The following is a 25408-nucleotide window of genomic DNA, read 5'->3' on the forward strand; positions in this document are numbered from 1 at the left end:
TTCAAAAACTTTAGTTTGGTCTCCAGGCACCCATTACACAATCGCATCATCACCCCTCAGCCCAACTCCCATCTCAGCACATCCAGCCCTTCCCTCCGGCCACCCTCAACTAGGCTCAGGGCCTAGAATGCATGCGTTCAATCTCATCATTTCATGTCTCTGTACTCTTGCATTTGGACTCCTGTCCCCTCACCCTGAAGTCCTCTTTCTCTCCTTCCCTACTTTAGAGCTTCTACTTATTCTTCAAGATTCAGCTGAGACACCACCTCCTCCAACAAACCATCGAAGATCCTCAGTCTGATCCTTGGAGCCCACACAGCACCTCTGTACGCTCCTGGCATCTATTCACACATCTGTCCTCAACAACACTGTGAGCTCCCAAAGGGCATGTACCAAGCCTTATTTAATTTTATACCCCCAGCAGCTAGTACAGAACTTAGTATATAGTTGACCTTCAAGAGACATTGGTTGATTGAACGAATGAACTAGAAAATGAGCATATACCTCTACTCAGGTAAGTGGTTATAATAAAATATGATAATTATATGAATAGTAATTAGTAACTGCTACCATCAGATGTCAAGACACTGAGCTGAACACTTTATCCACATTATGACAACGGCTCTTGAATATTGAGCACCTACTGCTGTCCAGGCACACGCCAGTTATTGCTCATATGTTATCTTCATCCCAGATCTCTGAGGCAGGAATTATTACCAGAGGCTCAGGGAGCAAAGTGTATGACCAAGGCACACAGCTAGGAAATGGCAGCACCAAAAACCTGCGCTGAGATCTGGCTGGCACTCTCCCCTGAACCATGTCATCTGCCAGAGAGAGAGCCATTGCTCCTTGTTCTTGCAGTGGACGTCAGATTGGCCTCTGTTGGTTTCTGTTCCAACCCCCTGGTTCTTCTTCCAAAGTCCCAGTGCCCAGCCAGCTCAGCCTCACTGTTTTGCATCCCACCCAATTACTGGGAAGGCTCCCTTCTTCTGACCCAGGAAACCCCAGAAGGGCCAGAGTGTGCAGAGCTCGAGTCCACAGCTGATGCCAGGGAAACAACACAGGCATTCAGAAGCCAAGCTGCTTTATCTGACTGCTGAGAGATTAACTCTTGCACAGCTGCAACAAAGAGAGGCACTGCAACTAAATACATCTCGAGTGGGCCTAGAGGATAAGACCCAACAGACACCCCCCTCCCCTGCCAGGTTTATTTCCAGACCAAGGGACTAACTGGTTGAAATGGGACTTAGGGACAGCTGGCACATCCCCCCAAAGGCCTCCTCTAGAACTCCATCTTTCACCTGTTGCTCTAGTCCTCTTAGGATTGGGGAGCACAGGTGTCTGGGGGGGTGCTTGGCATCTTGTTTTCCACTTTCCCTTCTCTGTCCCCAAAAGGAATAAATGCCCAGAAGTGGCCTGCTTCTCACTGAAATGCATTTCACTGGTGTTCTCTAGAGGAATTAAGCCAGGAGCCAGGAATTAAGCCAGGAAAATGTTCCTGACGGGCCTGCTGTATATTTGGGGCTCCCCTGAAATAGCTTCTGGCTTCTACAGATAGAGGGGTGAAGCCTTTAGTTCTGAGGTCCTTGGAAAAACCTATAGCATACAACTTTAAGGGGCTGGGTACTCCCAGGAGTGGGCCATTATAGGAAGCCACTAGGGGTCACCTGAGTCTCCAGGAACACATACATTTGAGGAATGGAGGTAATACTTTTGCTTGGGTGTGTGTGTGCCTGCAAACTCTTCAAAGGCGGGGACTCAGAGTACAGGGAGGTAAGAGAAGGGTGTGTCCCAATGGGAAGGACCTTACTCTCTTCAACTCCCTAACAATTGACCCACGCAACTCATGGCTATGCCTGTTGCTGAGGTTGAAGTCAGGTAGCTCCTGAAGGGACTGTGTCCTCTGCATGCCTCAGTGGCATGCTGCCAAGACTCTGACGACCTGGGCCACCTGGGGTGGCTCTACTTTCCACTATCCCAGCTCCTAGGAGGGATAGGATTCCTAGGAGTAGAGGTGGGGGAGAGGGCAAGAGTCCTGTGTAAGAGTCCTCTGAGAGAAGAGAGGCCCAAGTTCAGAGAGGAAGGGTACATATGGTTTCTGTGTAATGCAATTAGTGGTATGCAAAGTTGGACTTTGAACTTGCTGGCTCTGAGCATTGGACAGCTTTTAGAGCTTCATTTTTCTTATTTTAAAAATGGGAATAAAACTCATTGTTAATGCAGGGCTGTGGTGAATATCAAAAGTGCATAGAGGCTGTTAGAATGCAATTCCACACACTTTGCAAAGCAATAGTCAGATTTTCAGAATTACATCTGATGGGCCTGCTGTAAAACTTAGAGCTGGAGTGAGAGCCTGCTGCTAAGTGGACGTAACCTTGAACTTTAACTCTTGAGGCTGCTAATTAGTGATCAGCAAAAAAACAATAAACAAGAGATCGCTGCCCTCATTCCTTCACCTTCGTGGAACTCAGAATTGTGCTTGGAGTCCTGGAAGAAATCACTTAGAAGCATATGTTAACAGCATCTCCTACTTGCCAAAGCAGGGAGTCAGCAAGTAGATATTCTTTAAAGGCCAGCTGAAAAGCCCAGGAAATAAGGAATGTTTTCAGAGTGGATAATTCAGGGCTACTAAATATACAAGCTTAAAGCAAAGCCAGCAAGACAAGATTGAAGTCAGGGTTGCCTTCCTAGACAAGGAATAATCCAATCAGCCAATGAGAGACCTGGCCTGACCGGCGTCATGCCAACACCTGTTGGAACCGTGGCATCTCTTTACCATTCCAAAATAAGCTTTGTCGGAAATGAGGATCTCAGGAGTGATGAATCAGAGCTGGTAAAATCACCATCAGAGCACTACCAATAAACACACACAGCAACCTTCCCTGTACTAGTGGAAAAGCCCAAACCCACCTAAGGGACATTTACACACGAATGACTGGACAGGCGTGCACCATGCTGGGGCCTGGCACCAGAACTCCTCCAAGGCGGACTGCACAAGGCAGATACCTTCTGTCCAACAGCTGCGTTATCCAGACCCACAGCGTGAGGGAACCGGCACAGCAAATGGTTTACAAACCCTGAGCACAGCTTCTCCTGGCCGCGGCTGTTTGCATCCACATCCCTGCTAGGATGCTTTCTCAACTCCAGAGCATTCCTCCAGACCAGAAGATCCACACTTACATTTTATGGGGGATGGAGGCCAGGTGAAGGGCCCAACCCTGGCCCACCGCTGCTCAGTTCGGCTGGATGCTCAAGACTCCTGCACTTTGAAAAAGTAGCCAAAGCATGCTGCTGCCTCCCCCACCAAACTGTCTACAGCTTCATTGTTGGTTTTCTGGGAGTTTCCTCCCAAGTTCTCCTAGAGTCTAAGTGTTTGGGAACTTGGAAGACATAAGCTGCTTAGGATCGTAGGCCTGCTTAGGGACTCTGCGTGATTCTTCTGACGGTCCATTTTTGAAGAGCTTCTTTTTTTTTTTTTTTTTTTTTTTAAAATAAAAAAAAAAAAAAAGAGCCGTCTGTTGGTTTTCCCAAAGACAACAAGTCCGCACTTAAGAGACCTATCTACACTCCAGACAGAGCAGTTTCTTGGAGTCCTGTGGGTCTGGAGTTGAGGTCAGGAAGAAGGAGGCTGACTAATATTCACAGACGGGCCCATACGGAGTAGAATGAGGGGTTTGGGGGCTGACCCTGGAAGGAGGGGCTGGGACAGGGGAGCTCCCACTGGTGGGAGGCGACTCCTCCTACAGTTAAGTCCAAGTTCTCAAAACCTGCAGGAGAAGACTCAGAGGACCCACGAGTGGGTTCTGCCTTGGGATCGTGGAGTGGTAACACTGCAAGAGGCCTGGGGACAGCCCCAAGAGGGCGGAACACCAGGCCTCCTGACTCCCGGGGAGTGGGGCGCAGAGGGAGAGGGTTCGCGCGCAGGGCAACTCACGGAGGAGAAGTTGTGTGGGCCGCAGAGCTCGCCGCGGTACTTGCAGGAGAGCAGCATGTCCTCAAGCTGGTGGCCCAGGCGGTCCATGAAGGCGGCGCTGATGCCCTCGAAGTGGCGCGGCGGCAGGAAGAGGCGGAAGTCAGCCAGCTTGCGGAACCACTGGCGGCGCGGCTCGTCGCCGCGCAGCAGCTCGCTGACGAGCGGGCGCGCGGTGCGGTTGGGCAGCAGCAGCCCGAGCCAGTGGCCGGCGTAGTAGAGGTCCCCCTTGGAGAGGCGCGGGAAGCGCAGGGGGTTGTTGTTGCACACGGTGACGGCGGGGAAGGGTAACTGGCGGCTCCACTCGCGGTGCACCCGCGTGTGCGACGGGAAGCTGAGCCAGTAGAGCAAGCGGTTCGAGGACCAGGACAGCAGCAAGCCGAGGGATGTACAGAAGGCCAGCACCCACAGCGCCCGCCGCTGGAAGGAGCCCCCCGCCGCCGTGCGCCCGGCACACATGTGCCGCAGCCCGTGCAGTTTAGCGCGGCTCAGCGACGGCCGCCCCCTGCGGGCGACCCCTGGCCCCTGCAGCGCCCGCTCGCCGCCTCTGCCGCCCCCGGGCTGCCCGGCCGCCGCCACCGCCGCGGGCGCCGGCTCCTCGCGGGCCATGCGGAAGCGTCCCGGGCCGGTGAGCGCGGCCGCGGGCAGCCCGGCTCCGCCGCTCCGGCTCATTCATTCAGCCCGCGGCTGGCGGCAGCGGCGGCGGCCCCGGCCGGGTGGAGCCGCCATGGGAGTCCGCAGCAGCAGTGGAAGCAGCAGCAGCGGCAGCCGCGCGCAGCCCGCGCCAGGGAAGCGTGCGCTCGAAAGGAGCTCCGGTGGGGCGGCATGCCCGTCCGGCGCCGCCGCTGCCGCCTCCGCGGGCGCCCGCCCGGGACTGAGCGCCGCCTCAGCCCGCAGCTCCTGGCAGTGGCCTCTCCCGAGCGCCTCCCAGACTCTCCCGGTCCCTGGTCTTCCTGGAGGATCCCCGGCGCCGGGCACTACTTCTGGAGGGGTCCCACAGGGAGCCGCCTCTCCAGTCCCTGGGTGCTGCGCCCGCCTCCCCTCGTCCTGGACCTCGGGGGACCCTGAGCCGAGTCCCCCCTGCCCCGCTTAACCCCAGCTTTTACGCTGGTCCTGGGAGAAGGGCCACTCGGCCACCATGCCTGATCTGGACATCCCCAGGGATCCCACCAGCCCGGCCCGTAGCCCAGCGGTGCTGGGACACGGGAGAGAAGGCGCCAAGGAACGAGCGCCCCCAGAGGCGCACCGCAGCTCCTGGCTGGGCGGGCGGGGTGGGTGTGTACGGGGGTGAGTGGTCGCCTTGCCGGCTGCCGCCTTCTTTCCCTTGCCCTCCAGGACCCTTCCTTGTCACTGCTCCCCGGGCTGCGCTCGGCAGAGACCCGCTTAGGCTTCCCCAAGTCCCGCGCCTAAGTCCTGCCAGGCGCCCGCTCTCGCCTGGGGCTGAGAGCTTCTCAGGGCGTCCTGCGGGAGGCTGTTCGCCGCCGGGCCCCTTCAAGGATGCTAGCTGCAGGGAAGTGTCGCTTCTCGCCTCGGCTCTCCCAGGTGCCTCGCGTCTCCAGAAAAGCCCGGCCTTGCTGTCTCTTGCCTCTTCTCTCTGCCCCGGCGGCGACAAGAGCTGGGGACTGCGGAGCCCCGCCAACACCTCCCGGGGATGACCCGGACTCGCTGCTCCGCGCGCCCTTCTCCTCTCAAGACTCCGAGCTCACGGTGGCCGTGACGCCGGCTAAGCTCCTTCCCCGGTTGCCTGGGAGAACCCTCTTCGGGCCCCAGGCGAACTTGGGCAGCGGCCGCGCGACGCTGGCGCGGCTGGGCTCCGAGCACCTGCTCCTCCGCTCGCTGGCCCCGCGGCTCGGGGCGGGCGGGGCGGCGGCGACCGTGAGCGCCGTGCGCTCCTGGAGACGCGGTGCTGACGCGCCCGGCTCCTCCTCGCTGCATTTTAATTCCTGGCCACTGTGGCCGCTGCACACCGAGCGGGAAGCCTCTTGCTGGAGTCGGCCGGGTGCGGGGGTGGGGTGTGGTGGGGAGCGGGATGGGGATGCGCTGTACAGATGTGCTCCTGTGTGTGGGCTTGTGGGAAAGATAAGTAGTATAACCATTGTGTTGATGTGGCCGCAGTGTAGACAGGGGTGAGAGGACTCCTGAGTGTGTGAGAGGGGCTGTGGAGAGAGCAAGTTGCTGTGTAGTGTGGGCATTTGAACACGATTGCGAGTGTGGTGCCAAGTATTGGGTGTGCGTAGGATGTGCATTGTGTATGTGTGAATGGGCATTTCTGTGAAACTCTTGAATGTGAGCATGTCTGCGGGTGGCGTGCTGTGGCCATTAGAGTGTGGTGCATGCGGGATGTAATGTCTATGGTGACATGTATGTTCCGTGTGTGTGTGTGCACTTAGTGAGTCCTGGGTTTGAAATGGATGTGTTGATGTGTGGGTGGATATCAGGGTTTCTAGATGTGGTGTGTTTTATGTGTGTGTGTATGTGCATGTGTGTATGTGTGTATGTGTGTGTGTATGTAATGAGTATGTGTGTTGAGGCATTGCGAGCAGGGTAGGTTCAGTGGGACAATCCTCCCCTCAGCCTCTTAGGGGCATTCCATGTGTGCCCCAGCCCCTTCCCTGGAAGTGCCTATTGCTCAGCCCTGGCCCAGTCTGCCAAGCACAGCTCTCCAAGAGAGTGGGAAGGAGGAGTGGGACTTCCAGGGACAGGAGACTCCATCTTTCCCATTCCCCTCGCTGGGATCCGGCAGCCCACTGGTTGTCTGATAATGTCACCCTTCCATCCTGGATGGGCCCAGGATATCCCACTAACCTCTGGGCACTTTAGACTCTTTGATTTGGTCTTTTTAATATTTAATATTTTGCCTTGACTTGTTTGGGAGGATGGATGAGACACATAGTGCACTGCTAGCTCCATTTCAGAGGTGAGATTAGGGAGGCCAAGTACTTACCCAAGGTCACACAGCCTGTAAGTGGTAGATCTGGATTCAGCACCCAGGTCCCCAAAGCTCTAGCTCTTTCTACTGCACCACAAGGCCTTACAGTTTTCATTCTCCCGACCAAGCACCTTGAGGGCAGGGTGGGAGTCTTGCTCTTGTGGCTGGCTGGGCATGTAGGGTGCACAGTAGGACTCTACCCATGTTTCCCAAATAGTTGACTCACTGAGGCCTTGCTGGGGCAGGGAACACTTGGAGCCCCATTACTCCATGAGATAAAGGCGTTTTCCAGACATTATCCAGAGAGTAGAATTTGGTGGGGGAGGCAGTGTGAAGGGACTCCAAAGGTGGGAGGACGCTCCAGTGGAAGAAGAACCGAAGTGTGTATCCTTTGGGGGAGAGGAGGCTTGGAGAAGCAGAGATTTGGGTGAGGAAAGGAGTTTTACCCTCTTTGTAATGATGAATTAGGGACGATTTGGCCAGATCTGTTGAATGAGCTGTGGGTTTCAAAGCAGGAGAGAAGCAGTGCTGGGGTGGGTTTTCCCTCCCCACTGACCTGAGGGCACCCCTGCAGCGTGATGACTTCCTGCAGCTGGTCTCTGGAGAAGAGGACCTCTGAGCCCCTCATTTCCCACTCACCCACATACATACACCCACAGAGTCACACATGTACAAGCACACATATACACACACACACACACACACACTACACACATATACATGAACATACATGTATACCAACATATACACCCAAATGCACATATACCCAATGCATACTGCATAATACCTACACACAACACACATACATGTAACATGCACAACACACACACACATACACACACACACACACACACACCTGGAAGCCCTTCTCACTCATCTGGGGAAAAACCTTTTGCAATTGGTCATTGATGACAGTTGGCTTTGGGTTTGGTTGGTTGAAGATGTCTGTTGCTGGCTTTGAGGGGAGGGTTCTGAAACTGCCTGCTGTACTGCGGCCTCTACCAAAGGCTCATACTCCGGTGCTCCCAGGCTGGTCTCAAGGGTCCTGGAAATGCCACAGTGACCCGTGTCTTGGCCAAGGTGGGGTGACCTAGTGACCTCAGTGCAGTTACTGATGAAGCAACCAGGACAAGCATGTGCCATCTTCCAGCATCATAACTCTGGAGTGGCATGAAGCTCTATTTTATAAAAGCCTTTAAAACATTTTAAGTTTCCGACGTGTTCAGCTGTTGTGGGCTTGCTCTTTCCTAGTTATTTCCCCCTTGAAATGTGCATGTGCTACTTTTGATTGACCAAGTGTCTTCTCTGCCATGAGGCTTCCTGTTAATTCTCCAGATGGAAGCTCTTTCAGGGAGAGGAGGGGTAGCCTGCTTAGGCCCCAAGGGGCCTTGACACAGAAATCTAGAGAAAGACACATGGACAGCTAGTGACTCCAAGCAATGATTGATGGCTCTCTTTATGGCACCTGTATGCAGCACATTCTCTATGCGACTTGAAATACTCCCACCCTCTTCTCTGACCAGTACTTTGACCAGCCCAGTGAAATTCTGTTCTTTCTTCAAATCTCAGCTTATGCATTGCCTCCTAGGTTAAGGTTTCTTTGATTCTCCCAGACAAACTTGGGTCATGCTTTTCCTATGATCCCATCACATCTTGGAAGATTGATACCTCTTTGATAGTCCTTGTCATAGTTTGTGTCCAAGCCTTTCTGCTGGACTGTGACCCATTTGCAGACAGGGACTACACCTCATTCATATTTGTATCCCTATCTCTTAGCACAGTGATGAAACACTGGTACCGGGGAAGGGAAAAAAGGAACTAGTATTTCTTGAACAACTATTGTATGCCAGGTACAGAACTAGGCACATAAACAAATGTTATTTAATTTCTCACTCCAACTCTGCAGGGGAGGTTTTTTTTGGCCTTGTTTTAAATACACTGTTTGTTTTTTTAGGGACGAGGGTCTTGTTATATTGCCCAGGCTGGTCTTGAACTCCTGGGTTTAAGCAATCCTCCTGCCTCAGCCTCCCGAAGTGCTGGGATTACAGGAGCGTGCTACCATGCCTGGCTATTTTTACCATTGTTGATGCAAAGGCTTGGTGCACAGGATTTGAATCCAATTCTAACTCATTCCAAAGTGCAGGGCTTCCCCTGTCCATCATACTTCCTTTCAAAATTATATTATTATGATAATAAAATAAATGTAGGACTTCCTAAGTGCTAGGGCCTCCTCTAAGTGTTTTACACTAAAAACAAGTATCATACATGCTGTAAGTGTTTAATCCTCAAAATAAGGAGGCAAATACTACTTTTTCTCTACTTTAAAGAGGAGGAACCCTTAACCACAGAGAGGTTAATTTACTCACTTTAAGCCACACAGCTACCAATCAGGAGACCAGGCTTTGCCCAGGTAGTCACTCCATCCCTGTGTTCTCCAGCCCTAGTCCAACTGCCTCAGTTCTCATTCTCAGAGGTAATTGGACACAACAGCTCCTGTAGAATAGTGTTACCATCCTGGAAGACTCCCTTGGCCAGAAAAAAAAAAATTCATGAGGCAGAACAGAGGTGACCCATATAACCTCTCCACCAAGAAATTACCATTTGGCATTGTGATGTACCAATCATAAGTTTTTAAGAAAATTTCCCTTGTTTATCTCTGAAACATCTGTTCACCACACCTGGTGTTCTGGCATTCTGATGTTGGTGTGTGATGTTGTGCACAGTGGCAGGAAGGTCTTCTGGCCAGCCTTCCCTCATTCTGGGGTATAACCACCACCACCACTGGTAAGCTGTTTTCTCTCATGAAATAAATCTGTTGGGAGGGGAGATCAATGTAAGTAAACACGGTTTCCTGAGCTGACAATTTTCAGAGCTGACAATTTTCAGAGCTGACACTTGTGTGGCTTGATCAGGTTTCACTGGAGCCCCCAGTGTTCCTGTTTACCTGCTACTCAGAGGCTCAGAATTGGAAAACATCTGAGATACCACCTAAGCCTCCTTCCTGCCTGCTGTAGGAATCCCTTCAATACATTCCTTCAGTGACAGTGTAATCAATTCTATTCTGGAACATCTTGCTGTGTTTAAAGCTTCTTCCTTTCATCAGATTGAAATCTGTCTCCATGTGAATTTCTCCCATTTCTCCTAATTTATCTCTGGGGACCCACACAAAAATAACTTTGGTATTTCTTTCACGTGGAAACTCTTCAAACTCTTTATAGAATCAGAGCACTTTGATGCTGAAAGGGGTCTAGCAGTCCACCTGTTAGTGAAGTCCTCAAAACCATCCTTTCTTCCGCAGGCTAAATGTCACCAGTTCCTTCAACTGTTTCTCCTGTAGTTTCTGCTCTTGAGATGGGCTCTTGGTTGTGAATCTCCTCGCAACGTGATCCTCCAGCCCTGTGGAGTATAAGCCTACCAACCCTTTTACTCTTGATCTGATACTTCTAGCCCCTGACATTTCTGCTGGTGGTTGGGGGCTCTTGTTTGTCCCCTTGTCTCAGGGATTTCATGGAGGTGGTAGATGGAGAGATGGAACCACAATGTTGGGTTCTTGGTGTGCTGCTTAGAATGCTGAATGCACTTTCCTTTAGGACTGTTCTGCAAATGGTGATAAGAGCTAACATTACTTTTAATATTAAAATTCATCGGCTAGGTGCAGTGGCTCACGCCTGTAATCCAGCACTTTAGGAGGCCAAGATGGGCAGATTGCTTGAGTTCAGGAGTTCAAGACCAACCTGGACAACATGGCAAAACCCTGTCTCTACAAAAAATTACCTGTGCATGGTGGTGCACATCTTTAGTCCTAGCTATTCAGGAGGCTGAAGTGGGAGGACCACTTGAGCCTGGAAGGTCGAGACTGCAGTGAACTGTGGTCATGCCACTGTACTCCAACCTCAGGCATCAGAGTGAGACCCTGTCTCAAAATAAATAAATAAATAGTAAAGTTTATTAATGCTATGAGGCACATGGGCTTTTGTGGGGGTAACTGTGATCCTCAATTGATCTCTTTTTTTTCCCCTTTCTCTGCCTTTTTTTTTTGGTCTTATTTCTATACTGTTCATGGCTCTGTGTCACTCTGCCTCCCTCTCCCCTCCTCTCTTTCCTTTCTCTTCTTCTCTTCCCTTTCTCTCTCTCCAACCTCTGCCTGAAGCCTAGGGGTGTTCTCTGATACCTTTTTAGTCAATGGTATTGGTGGCATGTGGGCCCTAGAGGTGGCCAATGTTATAGCATCTAAGCAAATGTTCAGGAGTCATGATGGGGACTCCTGTACTGGTGGAAGGAGAGAGAGGACTTCTTCCCTGTGGTTTTACTCATTGCACATGGGTATTCCTACACCCCTCCCTTCCTTCCCCCATGGAACTGGCACTGGAGTTGCTGTTCCTTCTTTCCTTTCACGTGCTTCAGTGTCTCCACTGCCTTTCCCCCTCACTCTGTTTTTGTTGTTGTTGTTGTTTGTACACCCTTGGCCTCACCTAATTCTCTCTTTTTCTGGGGTCTTTCTTAGGTGCACCAAATGGTTTTTTGCCCTTTTAGTCATTCTCATTTTACTTGACTTTGAGCTCCCAGCTACCTTTCTTCTATCACAAGCAATTCCCAGGTATAAGAGGTCAAAGAAGGGGCCATGACCACCAAAATAAAGAACGTGGGCTGGAAGGATCAGGTCCAGAGTGAAAGGAGCTGGGAGGCTCACACTCCACAGGGTTGGAAGAAGGTTGGCTGAAGCATTGTGGTCCCTGCTTAACGGAGAACCCTGTGAAAGTGGGAGCTGGGTGTAAAATATAATTTAACCCTTTCACTTTCAGTGGAAGAAGTTAAGGTCCAGAGTGGGGAGAGACTTGCTGTAAATCACACCTGCTGATACTGATAAAGGGACACAACCAGAATCCAGGTTCCAACTTCCAACTCATTCTCTGCTCACTCTATCAGAGGATCTTTAAAAAAAAATCCATTTTAAAATTGGTAACATATTCACATGTTTCAAAAAACACAAAAGAGTATCTAGTAAAAAGTTTCTCCACCCCATCCCCAGCCGCCACAGCCACCCAGTTTTCCTCCCTGGAAGCTACCAAAGCCATCAATTTCTTGCGTGGTCTTTTAGAGATACTTTATGAATATACATAAGTGTACATAGTCTTTATATGCCCTTTTTTTCTACACAAATCGTTGCAGTCAGTGAATGTCGTTGACTAAAGTAATTGTATTTCATGTTCTTCACACCTTTTTTTTTTCAGTATTTTCAGCTAGTTTGTGGTTGCCTTCCTTTGGCACCTCATTTCAACTTCTGTTATTTTCCTTAACTTCTCATTTCCCATTATCCTGCTTTCCCATCCAAAAAGGACAGCGGGTCCTATGACAAGGTGGTACACAAGCTTGTCATCTTATGATCAGATTTTCCCTTAACCCTTTGCTAGATGAAACCCTAACGGATGAAAGCTGTCATGTGGATAATCTTAAACAGCAGGTTATGCAGATATTTCTGTTTGCCTCTGAAGTGCATTATGTTGTGTATTTGCATATGATTTAATTTTCTTGTCATATTTTTCTCAGGCTAATTATAACACATGCAACTGAACGTCCTAAGCACACAGCTCTTCTTGGTCTAGGAAGATGGTCCAAACATGCATTGGTTGGCAGAGAGATCCAGTTTAGGATTCAGAAGTTTCTGTAAATAATATATAGAGTGGGTAAAACATAACAGGGAAAGAACCAGAAGGTGTTAGTGCCAAAAGTCATCTTAAAGAGCATGCAGTTGAACTAGGAGAGGAAATTGAGGTAAGTTTAGAGACTTGTCCCTGGTCACTGAGAAGTTGACATAATGAAGATGATGATGATGATAATGATAATGATAGTTGATAGTTGACATTGATTAAGCACTATCTATAAGGCGCTGTGTTCAATGAACATGATTTAACTCATTTTAAAAATTTATTTAGTTATTTTTTTGAGAAAAAAAAATGATGTCTCACTCTGTTGCCCAGGCTGGAGTGCAGTGGTGGTGATCTCGACTCACAGCAACCTCCGCCTTCTCAGTTCAGGAGATCCTCACACCTCAGCCTCCCAAGTAGCTGGGACCACAGGTGTGCACCACCATGCCTGGCTAATTTTTTTTTTTTGTGTGTGTGTGTTTTTGGTAGAGATAGGGTTTCACCACGTCATCGAGGCTGGTCTTGAACTCCTGAGTTCAAGCAATCCGCCTGCCTCGATCTCCCAAAGTACTAGGATTACAGGTGTGAGCCACCATGGCTGGCCAGACTTAACTCATTTTATCTTCACAGCAACTCTATGAAGTGTGTCCCACCATTATAGCTCTTTAACATGAAAGGAAACTGAGGCAGAATGTGGATAAGTGACTTGTCTAGTCTGTGGCTGAGATTCAAACTCAAGTAGTTTGGCTCTAGAGCATAAGACCTTAATTAAGGTGGCTGAAATTAGCTGAAAGTAATGACTATAGTGTTTATTTATTGAGCATTTAATGGATGTTGGGCACTGTCTTTGATGTTGAGAATACAAAGTCCACTCAGATGTGGTCCTTGCTTTAGCTCTCAGTTTAGTGGGGAACATGGGAAAGAAAATATTAAATATTCATATGAAATGTTAATTAATTATTAAAAGGCGATTTAAATAAAGCAGATAAATGCTTTATCAGGGATGGGCACAGCATGCTGGGAGGGTCCCGAGGAGAGGTCTTTTTCCCTTGACTGATCTGAGAGCCATCGCCATGCACTTTCTCTGTTTTCTCCTGAGTTTCTCCATTTATTCCCATGTTCTCACTTCCACTCACAGAGAATCCGGTTACCTCTGCCCATGAGGCTCACCTGGGAGCCAGGATCTGAGACAGGCAGAGGCAACAGCAGCACAGCCTCTCCTGCAGATGCCCAGACCCTATTCTTCTTCGACAGTGTCCATGTCCTTCTCCTCACAGGGGTTTAGTGTTCCTGAAGGTGTCTTGTTGACTGGTGCCATCTACTTTCTAAGTTTGGGCCACCTTCATAATTAATGTCTCCTTCCCTCAGTATCCCTTGCCTACCATTGCTTTATTCTCAGTTTAGATAACTGAGTTTTGGTTGCAACGTTGGCTGTGATCAAAATGTTAGCAGAGAAATGGAATCTTTCTTGCACACTTTTCTACCTGGTTTACTGTCCCATACACATAACAAAACTCTCATTAAAATAGTTAAGCATAATAACCTTATCCAGCAGTAACCATACACTCATGTGACAAAAAACCATGCAGTTAAAATAGGATTTAATGAAATATAAAACCCAAGGTAGAATGAGGCATTTTATTCGCGATTCCTTTACTGTCCCCTTAACTATTTTCAGTCATGACTTAATCTTGGCTCTCACCTGGCTCTCACCTCTGCTTCAGGGAGCACTAACTAACCAGCTCCTAATCTGTCTTGCAGGCAGACCCTCTGCAGTGGCTTAGAGATTTAGGGCCAGGCTGATGTGTCAAAAGCCTCCATTCAGGCTGGCTGCATTTCCTCCTAGCCAACAACTCTTCTCTGTCTCACCCACTAAGGGGTTGTTTACTCTCTTTCCCTTGTAAAAGACCTGACCAAACCACTTCCTCTGGTTTCTCTACTCCTAGTTTATCTTCCCAGTCTACCCACAAGAAGAGCAGAAAGGAAGGGTTAATATATTCTTCGGCAGTCCTGTGGACCTGTGTGGTTATCCAAACAGAAGAAAGGAAGAGAAGGGAAGGGGAAGAGAAGGCAGGGGATGGAAGGAAGTTAACACAGAGTACAGCTAGGTATCTACCAGGTACTATTATCTGCACCTTGGAGTGGTTTTTCAGGACAACTCTGTCAGGTGAATAATACCATCCCCGTTTTATAGATGATGACACAGAAGCTTTGTCTTTCCAATTCTATTCTCTCTGATGCTGGTTCAACATAGATTAAACCATAATGGCCATCATCCCATGCTACAGCCATGCACTAAGCACTTACTAGAAGCAGGCACCAAATTAACCCTCATTTTTCAGGTGAAGAAAATGAGTCTCAAAGAGGTAAAGTTAACTGCTTAGGGTCACACAGAATGTGCCACCCAGGTGGCAGAGCCAGGATTCCAGCTCAGGTGTGACTCCAGCGTATTGGTAATTATTAGAGAAGCAGAACACCCAGCATTTAGAAAGAGAAAAGACAAAGTGGGTGGTGGCATAATTCAGAGTTTTGCAAAAGCCCTTGGGGGAGATGAAGAAAGTGAAAGCAGAATTTTTTGGGGCCTGAAGTGGGTTCTCAGTCATCTGCTGTAGATCTGGGAGCTATGTTTTTCCCAGCTTGAGTATGATGTCACCATCGGGACAGAACTAAAACTATACGAGCCCACTTCTAGGGAAGAGGTTCAGGGAGGTACCCATAGGTTCAAGTACCAGGCTGGGCTAAATAAATTGCAGAAGGCCACACAAAAATATTTCCTCTTTCAACATCCAAGTGACATTACACATCGACAGCAACCACATGGTCACAAAGTAGGAACACATCTTTACAAATCACAGGGTTTCAACCTAGCCCCCTTTGTCTCCCTTCCTCCATCCCTTTCTTTTCCTTCTCCCTCTCACTTTTCTGTTTCCTTCGCTGTCTACCTTCCTTTCTGTTCTTCCTCCCGTTTTCCCTCTTACTTTCCCATCTACCCTCTCTCCCTTCTTTTCTTCCTTCTTTCCTTCTTCTAGACTTCAGCCTTGCTTTCTCCTTTTAAGTCAATACTTTCCTTTGCCCAGCAGTGCTTATGTTTACTCATTAAATATTTCTCAGCAGCCCATGGCACTAAGACATAACATTGGATTCAAAATGGTTGTCTGAAAATTCTTGGAGTTATAAAGGCAAGTGCATAAGATTGGTGAATAATAAGAGCTATAAAATAGTTCATACCCTTTGACCTAGTGATTCCATACCCTGGGGTTCCCCAAGGAAATAACCTCAAAGTAAAGAAAAAGCACAAAAGAATTCACAGTAGAGCTTTTCGTAATAGAGGGAAAAAATAACAAATTGAGAACAAAACATTTCACAGGTCCAATAATAGAGGAATGGTCAGGCAAATGATAGTGATACCACGTCATCTGGAAATTATGACATCTTAAGAAAAGAACATGACAAGGATGCCAGTGTTTTGCAATATATAAAAAGTACTGAGTAAAAAAAGATCTGAATCCAAAGGGCACTTCCACCCTGATCACAACTTCAGAGAAACATTTCTTTGAACATGAACAATGGTCAGAAGAGAATTTAGGTGAGACAGGGTTTAATCACAAATAGGTTCTTTGGGTAAAGTTATTAAAAGTGTAGGCAAACAAACCAAAATCCAAGCAAGCTTACCAGAACCAAGCTTGGAAAGGTACATTGGAATTAGAAGATTTTTCTGTCTCTATAAAGTGTTCTCACTGTAATAGGGACCACTGCATCCTCGGACCTTTTGGTTGACCTGACCGTCCTCCCCACCCTGGCACTGCCCACCAACCAGCAAAAGTGAGCCACAGCTGCTGCTGCCTGATGTGGCTGACCTCATTCCCCCTGGCCTGTGCCCGTTCTAGTATGTTTCCTCCTGGCTTTTGACCCCTGGATGCCCCTGCCTTATGAGGCTGCACCAGGATCCCCACCTTAGTCTCAATCCATTTTAAACACAAACCCCAGCAATGAGTCACATGGTAGATACGTGACCAGAGAGTGACCCATAATAAAAACAAACTCAGATGTGAAACTGTCCCCAATAAGGTGGTGTTCCCTGTGTCCTTTCTGCTTGCAGTACCTCTGTCATCTGTTCTTAGTCTCTGCCTGGAGACCTGGTTTGGTGCCCTTGACCCTTGGCTGGATCTCCACAGCTTGAAGGGCCTGAGCATTTTCTCCAGTTACAGCTATGCTTCCATCATTACCGTTCAAATTTTCTTTGGTCTTAGCACCTATGAGGTGTTTTCTCTTCAGCTGTGTTTTCTTTTCTTTCAGTATAAGGAGATAAGGAAAAATACCCTTTGAGGAATCAAAATGCATGTCACAAAATCCATACTATTAATAGCTTTAATTAATTGAGGCTAGTAACGTGGCAGGCATGGTGCTAGTAACTTTGTATGTGTTATTTCATTTAACTCCCACGGTAGCCCTAACAAAGTAGATGTTGTTTCTATTTGTACCAAGGAAGAATCAGGCTCAGAGATATCAAATGGTTTATTTAAGATTAAACGCAGATTTTGCTCATATCAAATCCTCTTCCCCTGGTCCCCTGCATTACATGATATAGCCTTCCAGGCACCAGGGATTCCACAGCATGGGTTAAGCATGAGTGAGCCCTTGTCTCTTCATGGAGCCTACTTACTCTTACTTTATGTACAATCATGATAACATGCTTGGTTATTTATTTTTCATGCTCTCCGTGGAATAGAAATACTATGTTATGAAAAGAAAAAGGCTTAAGACGTAAGAGTACTGGTAGCTAGAATGTATAGCCAAAACCTGACAACAAAGAAGAAGGCAAAACAACTCTAAAAACATAAAAAAGATTTTTAAAATGATGTCATTTAATGTTGGGGCAAACTCCACACATTTCAAATAGTCCTGAATCTTTCAGTTCTAAACAATTGCTGAAACTCACAATGATGACCTTGGGTCATCAAGATTACATTTTGTTCTCTATAATCCGCATAAGGATATAGGAAAGGACGGGATCTATTGCAGAAGGAGTTTCAGCCAAATAGTTTCATTAAAAAAAAGTTGTAATGCTTAAAGGAATAAATAAATTCTTAACTCTTGGACACATTGGCTATTCAGAAAAATGACACTTCTTTGTAAGAGAGTCTGAACAATGATTTCATTCTCTCATTGGCCAATTGTTTCAGCCATCACCATAGACAAAAGCTTCCCTAAAGCCATTTTTTTTCTAATGAGCAAACAGTTATTATTCAATACATGGCTCAACATTTAGAATTGGTTACATTGCAGCCAGTTGGGTTATGTTGTCGGTATTTAGTCATTCTATAAAAGGGAATTTCATGGTATTTAAATGTTTCTCTCTCTTTTCTGTTTCTTAAACTAAAAACAATGACAGACCAGTTTTTACCACATTTTTTCCCTGAAGGAATAAACAATAAAAGAGAAGTGGAATTCTATTTGAGAAAACAGTTCTAACGTTCCTGCCTCCATCAGAAACATTTTAGGGTTTTGTTCCATAGGACTTGGAAGCCTCATGTGGTAAGTGACAGCAGCATTCTGACTTATAGAGGGTGTCAGAAGCTAATGTGTCCTGTCTATTAGCTTCCTGAATGGAAACTTCTCTTGTAGTGTTTCTTCCCCCCAGGCTGTTTTTCCATTTTGCATACCCACTCATTGATTAATACAGAGAAATGTGAAATATCTGCCCTGCTTTGTGGAGTATTGACAATGTATCCTTTTAAATTTGGAACTGCAGTTTTACCCATGGGAAGAGGTATTTTGGTCATGAATTTGAGGTCTCTTTTTTATCTAGAAACCTTGGACTTATCATCAACTAAGCCCTCACTTCTCCCACATTCCATCCATCACCAAAGGCTATCAATGCTCCCTCCTAAATCATTCTCAAGTGCATGGCCTGAGATCCATTCTCATCGCTACTACCTTGGTTTAGCTCTTGTGATCTACAGCCTAGAGCTTACTCTGTTATTACAGCTCTTAACTGGGCTCCTTGCCTTTGATTTCCTTCCTCTCCAATCCATTCCCCACTCTGCCATTCTAATTATGTCATTGCTCTTCTTAAAATCTGTCAATGACCCTTCATTTCTTACTGCACACATTCATAATCTGTGTGCTGTGTCACACACTGGGTTACAGGAAATGTAGATATTGATCCTCACAGCTTTTGGGGCAACAAGGCAGGCCTGGAGCTTCAGGAGCCCCAGGGACTGCTCAAGATTGCAGCCCTGTCCTTTCACCCCAGTGTACTCTGTGTGTGTATATATATATTTTATATATATATATATATATATAAAATATTTTCTTCTTGAAAATACTCCAGGAAGTTCTGGGAAAGGCTAGCTTACAAAGTCCTTCTCACCCTGGCCCCATCCATCTACAAGACTCTCATGAGACTACCTACCCTACAAACCCTTTGCCTCAGCTAGCAAAGCCTCTTGCTTTCCCAGCTTAAATCCACATCACATTTTTACAACACTATGACTTTGAACTTGAGGCCTGGATAGTGTTCTCCTTATTTCTTTACCTGGTGGTCTCCTCCCTCCTCCTCCTCCTCCTCCTCTTCCTCCTCTTCCTCCTCCTCCTCCTCCTGCTGCTGCTTCTTCTCCTCCTCCTTCTTCTTCTTCTTCTTCTTCTTCTTCTTCTTCTTCTTCTTCTTCTTCTTCTTCTTCTTCTTCTTCTTCTTCTTCTTCTTCTTCTTCTTCTCCTCTTCCTTTTTCTTCTTCCTCTTGTCTTAATGGAGCCTCACTCTGTTGCCCAGGATAGAGTGCAGTGGCATGATCTTGGCTCACTGCAACCTCCACCTCCCACATTGAAGTCATTCTCCTGCTTAAGCCTCCTGAGTAGTTGGGATTACAGGTACTTACCACCATGCCTAGCTAATTTTTGTATTTTTAGTAGAGACAGGATTTCATCATGTTGGCCGGACTAGTCTCCAACTCCTGATCTCAGGTGATCCGCCTGCCTCAGCTTCCCAAAGTGCTGGAATTACAGGCGTAAGCCACCACACCCGACCTTCTACTCATCTTCTTAGACCTTGCTCAACATTCCCGCTCTCTAAAACTCTTCCTTGCTTCTGTAGGCAGGATTAATCACTCATTCCTTTCTTTTCCATTGCAAACCAGTGGGGGAACTTGAGGAAGGTATTGAAACTCTCTGAGTCTTAATTTCCTTATTTGAAAAATGGAGATAATAATACCTGCCTTGCAGAGTTAGCATAAAGATTAAATAAAATAACACATGTAAAGCATAAAGCACAGAGCTTGAAGTATAGTAAGCATTCAGTAAATATTTGTTGAATAATAAATGGTGGTTGTTAATATTCACTACCAAACTCTTGCCAGCGCACTGATCTCATAATCGTGCAATGGTTGTTAGCTCCTTTTTAAAGATTTTCTTATTCATCTCAGTGTCATAGGTTCTGCTCTGGTAGGATGTCTTCTCCATGAAGGAAAGGATCTTGAGTTTGTACAGTGGTATATTCTAAATACCTCAAACAGTGCCTGGAACATAGTAGTTCTTTTATAAACAAATTGATAACAAAATTGATAACAGATTTCTTGCCTGGGATAGAGAACTAAGCTAATTTGAGTGATTCAGTGGCCTTCAGCTTATTATTTCAGAAATCTCTAAATTTGTGTTTTCTTTCATTGATGGCAAATCTCAATGACCATGCATGATTCCTTTAAGCCACTATACCTTCCTCCTCCCCTCTTTTCAAAGGGGAGGAAAACCCTCCCTGAAGTTCAAGACCTAGGTTCTATATAGTGGACTTGCTTCATCCTGCTTTCAAGACTCTGTGTTATGCTCCTTGCCCTTCTACATCTTCTCTTGCCTTAACCAAATCATTTGGACTTCATGGTGGAATCAATGAATCAACCCCTGCTGTACTGTCTTACTTAAACACCTCTCCTCATCTTGCCTAAGACCAGCCCAGACAGAAACCGAATTCTGGTTCTAGAGCCTTGTTCAGTGCCTAGAATACTGTAGGTGTTCAATAACTTTGTGACGTCACTGAATGAACAAATGAATGAATGAATGATGAATGAAAAAAAGGAAGGGAGGTAGGAGGACAGAAGAAATAGAAAAGAACAACTCTATTCTTCTGATAGATTTAACCTAGATGACACACACACACAAAAATTGGTTAAGCTGGTTTATTTCTGGCAAAAGGCAGTACCGCCTACATACCAACAACATTATGAATCACTTACATAATTAAGGTAAAGTGCCTTTTTGTGAAAAAAAAAAAAAAAGATGGAATAGGTCACTTCATGGAACTTGTCAATCCATTCAATGATAACTCGATCTCCTTTCTCAGGTAGACAAGGTTTGAACTGGCTACCATATAGGGTTTTGGCATTGAGCTAGCCATGTTCTACGTATGTTGGACAGATTTCTCTGATTCTGGGCTGATAAATTCTTGCCACATTGCAACTGGGGATAATGAAGTGGCAACAGACCAATTATGTTTGATTAAAAAGCTTTCTTCCATTCCCAAGGTTTCCTGAGTCTGCTGCTACAACTTGGATCTTTTCTCAGTTCTTTTTTCTGCCACCACCTCCTTTTTTTTCTTCTTTCTCCTTTTCCTCTTTATCTTCCTCCTGTTTCTCCTTTGCTCATAGCTCAGATATTGACTTTCAAAATTCTTGTTCAGATGTGGTAGATTGTCTGCAGACACACATCTCTTTTTCTTCATATACCCCATTAAAATGTTAGTAAAAGAAGGAAAAGGAGGATTCTTTTAAAGACAAAGATGAGACATCAGTAGATTCAATATTTCAATCCATTTTTGAAAAGCAGAACATAAATGGCAGAAGAGAGGACCTATGCACTAAAGTGCTGCCCAAGGGAGGTTCCCACAAAAACTAAGCCTGAACCGGTTCACATAAAAGAATCCACATAACTAAGATGCTTTCCAGGCTGTCGAACTTAGTATGTCCCAAACTGAATTCATCATCTTCCTCCTTATCCTCCTCTACCATCACCACCTCCTTCTCCTTCACCTTCTCCACTGTCCCCTTCCTCCTCTCTTCTCCTCTTGTGGCCTTTACCCCAAAGGATGGCAATACTGTCCACAAAGCTGAAGTACATCTCCATGTCCATCCCTTAAAACCCATTGTGTAGACTTCTATTGTGGTACACATCATTTCACAGTGTGAACATGTGCTCCTATATCTGTGTCCCCAGCAGACAGTGCGATCTTAGAGCACATTTTATTTTTGACAGTAATCTTAAAGTTGAACACAGTGCTTGGCAGGTGGTAGGCATTAATTAAATAAAGATTTAGTGAAGAAGCTCTTGTATCTGGAGGATGTTTTGTATCTAGAATGCCATGACTCTTCCCCCCAACTCCATGGCGTCAAGCAAGATGATGCATTTATCCATCAAAAATGGTTTCAAAGTTAAGTAATAGAATAATATTACTGCCATGGTATCCTGTACTATTAGAGTATATTGTATCTCTCTACTATTAATACTCTGTATTATTGTCATACCATTATTTGATGCTTGTTCATTGAAGCCTGGGTGTTTTGATGTCTCTATGCTACTTCTTAATCCCTTTGATATCCATTTGTATGACCAGTCTGTGGTGATAAGAGATGGCATTTATGCTTGGGGGCAGGGCAAAGTAGTACTTATAATACAATCTGGCCTGGGTGTCAGGATCTCTAGGGTCATGGCCCAACTTTGCCACTAACTTACTCTCTGCCTTGATCTCTCCAGGAATAGATCCCTCATCTTTAAAAATGACATAATTTGACTAGATAACCTCTAGGGTTTGTGTTTTTCTAAGGCTTATACACATCTAGGCTGATCATTAACCTCAAACTAGAGCAGCCCCAGCCTCATCTTCAGAGAGATCTTGAGTGCCAAGATTGCCTCCTTAATTCAGGAGATGAATGTGCATTGACAAGGACAAAGGTTAGGGACCGTGGTGCTTATCTGAGGAAACAGCCTGGACTTTGATCCTTAGGCTCAGAACCAAGTAAAAAATGCCTCTGAAGAAGTTGGACACTGACTGTGCAAGGGTTTGATCCTTACCTTGTATCTTCTGCTGTTCTATCTTTTAATGTTTTTCTAGAAGGGGAAAATTACTCATATAGAGTCCAAGACACAGCATCTTCTCTTGGAACATACACCTGCTGATTTCAATGATGTTTTCAGTACACAGGATTGCTTGAGGGCTGGGAGGAAAAGTTTTCTTATCCAAATATAGATATAGATATAGGTATAGAGATAGATATACATAAATGTATATCTATGTATATCTATATCTGCATCTAAATCTATCTACATATAGTTGCATTTTTATCTTAGCATAATCTGGTTCAAGGGCTGGAGCTTTCTTGGGACTCACAAAGCCTGATTTTACAGCTCTTGTTAGAGATGCAGACCTAGGTAAACACAGACCTGCCAGAGCCCCTCTGGGTTCAAATGCCCTGAGGAGGAATGGTACAAAGCTCAGACTCTCTGCAAGACTTCAGTTCCATCCTAGACCTGAAAGAGCAAGATAGGGAGGCAGCACTCCTTAGCTGGGCACCTGCTGTGTGCAAGGTGCCACCCTGGCTGCTTTGCATCTCATCTGATTTTTTCAACCATGCTTCTAGGTCTCTAGGTATGACTGGTCCATTTCATAGATGGGGGAAGTGACATTTAGAGAGTTGAAATAACTTGCTTAATGTTCCACATTAAACCTGGGATTTGAATTCAGGTCTGCCTGACTCCAAAGACTGCTTTTTCTACTAGATGATGTACCATCCCATGTACATTCTGATTGCTCCTAGCAATTCCCTCTCTCTCTCTCTCTCTCTCTCTCTCTCTCGTGTGTGTGTGTGTGTGTGCGCGCGAGCGTAGGTGGTGGAGGAATAGTCAGATTAGCAGAATGCAGGGCAGCCCAGTTTCTTCTGAGCATATATTCAAATCACAGGTAGGAAACTGCTGATTCTTCATGTACCTGTTTGCTCTGCTAGGAGCTGAGACTAGGAGTTTGGGAGATGGAGAGAGAATTTCTTCTCATCCATGCTTGGGAAGCACAACTCTGTTTAGCAGCCCTGGGTGCAGGTAGGAGTGGGGTGGCAGGTATCCCAGAAGGAAAGCTAGAGGTCTTCCTTTGAACACAGAGAGAAGACTCTTACTTAGCTCATCCCTAGGCTTCTTTCTTCACCCTGCTTCTTACTTCACATGCTTTCTTTGGAGAATCATCTATTTCCCTGGTTTCAACTCCATCTTTTTCTCCCAAACACCTTCCTCTTGAGTTTCTCAGCAAACGGCTCCACCATCAGCAAATGGCTCCACCATCTCCCCAGCTGCCCACATTAGAAAGCCAGGTGTTACCCTGAACTTATTGCTTAAGTGTTGTAGATCCATACTCTTAATATCTTTTAAAGGCACCCTCCTTTCTCTCATGTGTCCACTCACTAATTGTGTCAATACCCCATTACCTGGAATACTGCTAGGGTCTCCACCTCCACCCACTCTGGTTCATTCTTTATGTTGCTGCCAGATTGAAACACTTAAGCAGTCTTTTCAAGTTCCCCTTGGCCTTCAGAATAAAGTTCCAACCCTGCAGTGGTTGCTGGGAGTGCTGTCAAGCACGTAAGGACCTACGTTTGAATATAGACTCTGCAGCTTATTGCATATGTGACCTTGGGTGAGCCATGCAATCTCTCCTGTTTTGTCTCCTTATCTTTAATGTGGAGTTAATAATGTTGGTACTGTAAATTTCTGTAAATAATGAATTAAGTGACAGCAATATAGGTAACCTGTTAAACCAGTGCCTGGTGTGTAGTAAACAAGCTTTGAATGGTAGCCATTCTTAAATGGCAACATTCTAAACTGTTATTGGGACTTTTAGTGGGGTAACACAGGAAGTGTCATGGTGTCCATGTTTCTCTGTAATGAGAGAATTTCATTTCACCATGGATCCAAGTTAGGAAGTGACCTTTCTGCCAAATGTAGTCTGTTGTTCTTCTCTCAAAGCACAGCAGAGAAAACATCATGGAACCCACACTTAGAGCCAATATGGAAGACATCAGAGAGGACCCAGATGCAGATCACTTAAGGTCTGCAAGATCAAGCACAGCAGAACTGGCCAGCCATGCTATGAATAAGAAGAGGGGTGAGTGGTAACGGCTGCACCTACTTAGCTTTTTGGAGAGAAGTAAATATATCCATAAAGATCACCAAGAAAGAATCAGTGTGGGCTGGGCACAGTGGTTCATGCCTGTAATCCCAGCACTTTGGGAGGTTGAGGCGGGCGGATTACCTGAGGTCGGGAGTTTGAGACCAGCCTGACCAACATGGAGAAACCCTGTCTCTGCAAAAAAATACAAAAATTAGCCGAGCATGGTGGTGCATGCCTGTAATCCCAGCTACTCGGGAAGCTGAGGCAGGAGAATCTCTTGAACGCAGGAGGCAGAGGTTGCAGTGAGCTGAGATTGTGCCATTGCACTCCAGGCTGGGTGAAAAGCGTGAAACTCCACCCCACCTCAAAAAAAAAAAAAAAAAAAAAAAAAAAAAAAAGAGTCAGTGCGGAAGCAAAAACTCAAGATCTTTTATATTAGTGAACAAGAACCTAAGGTGAATAGTTAGCATAAGAGCAGCCCTGGGCTGGTTGCAGTGACTCACACCTATAATCCTAGTACTTTGGGAGACCAAGGTGGGAGGATTCCTTGAGCCCAGGAGTTCAAGACCAGCCTGGGCAATATAGTGAGAGCCCCCATCTCAACAAAAAATTTTTAAAAAATTAGCCAGGCATAGTGGTGCGTACCTGTAGTCTCAGCTACTCAGGAGGCTGAGATGGGCAGGGCTGCTTGAGCCCAGAAGTTTGTGGTTTTAGTGAGCTATGAT

At 46.4% G+C, this 25408-nt stretch overlaps 1 protein-coding gene across 1 annotated transcript in view; it reads right to left on the bottom strand.

The window, feature by feature from the left end:
* The window catches only part of ASIC2 (acid sensing ion channel subunit 2), a 282139-nt gene extending 277251 nt beyond the window's left edge, over positions 1–4888 (bottom strand). Inside the window, exon 1 of the mRNA XM_050765004.1 lies at positions 3935–4888. Within this exon, the coding sequence (XP_050620961.1) occupies positions 3935–4642 (708 nt within the window). The 5' untranslated portion in view covers positions 4643–4888. The remainder of the gene's footprint in view (positions 1–3934) is intronic.
* Between the last annotated feature and the right edge of the window lie 20520 nt (positions 4889–25408).

Source organism: Macaca thibetana, chromosome 16 (assembly GCF_024542745.1).
Source record: "Macaca thibetana thibetana isolate TM-01 chromosome 16, ASM2454274v1, whole genome shotgun sequence".
Taxonomy (NCBI): Eukaryota; Metazoa; Chordata; class Mammalia; order Primates; family Cercopithecidae; genus Macaca; species Macaca thibetana.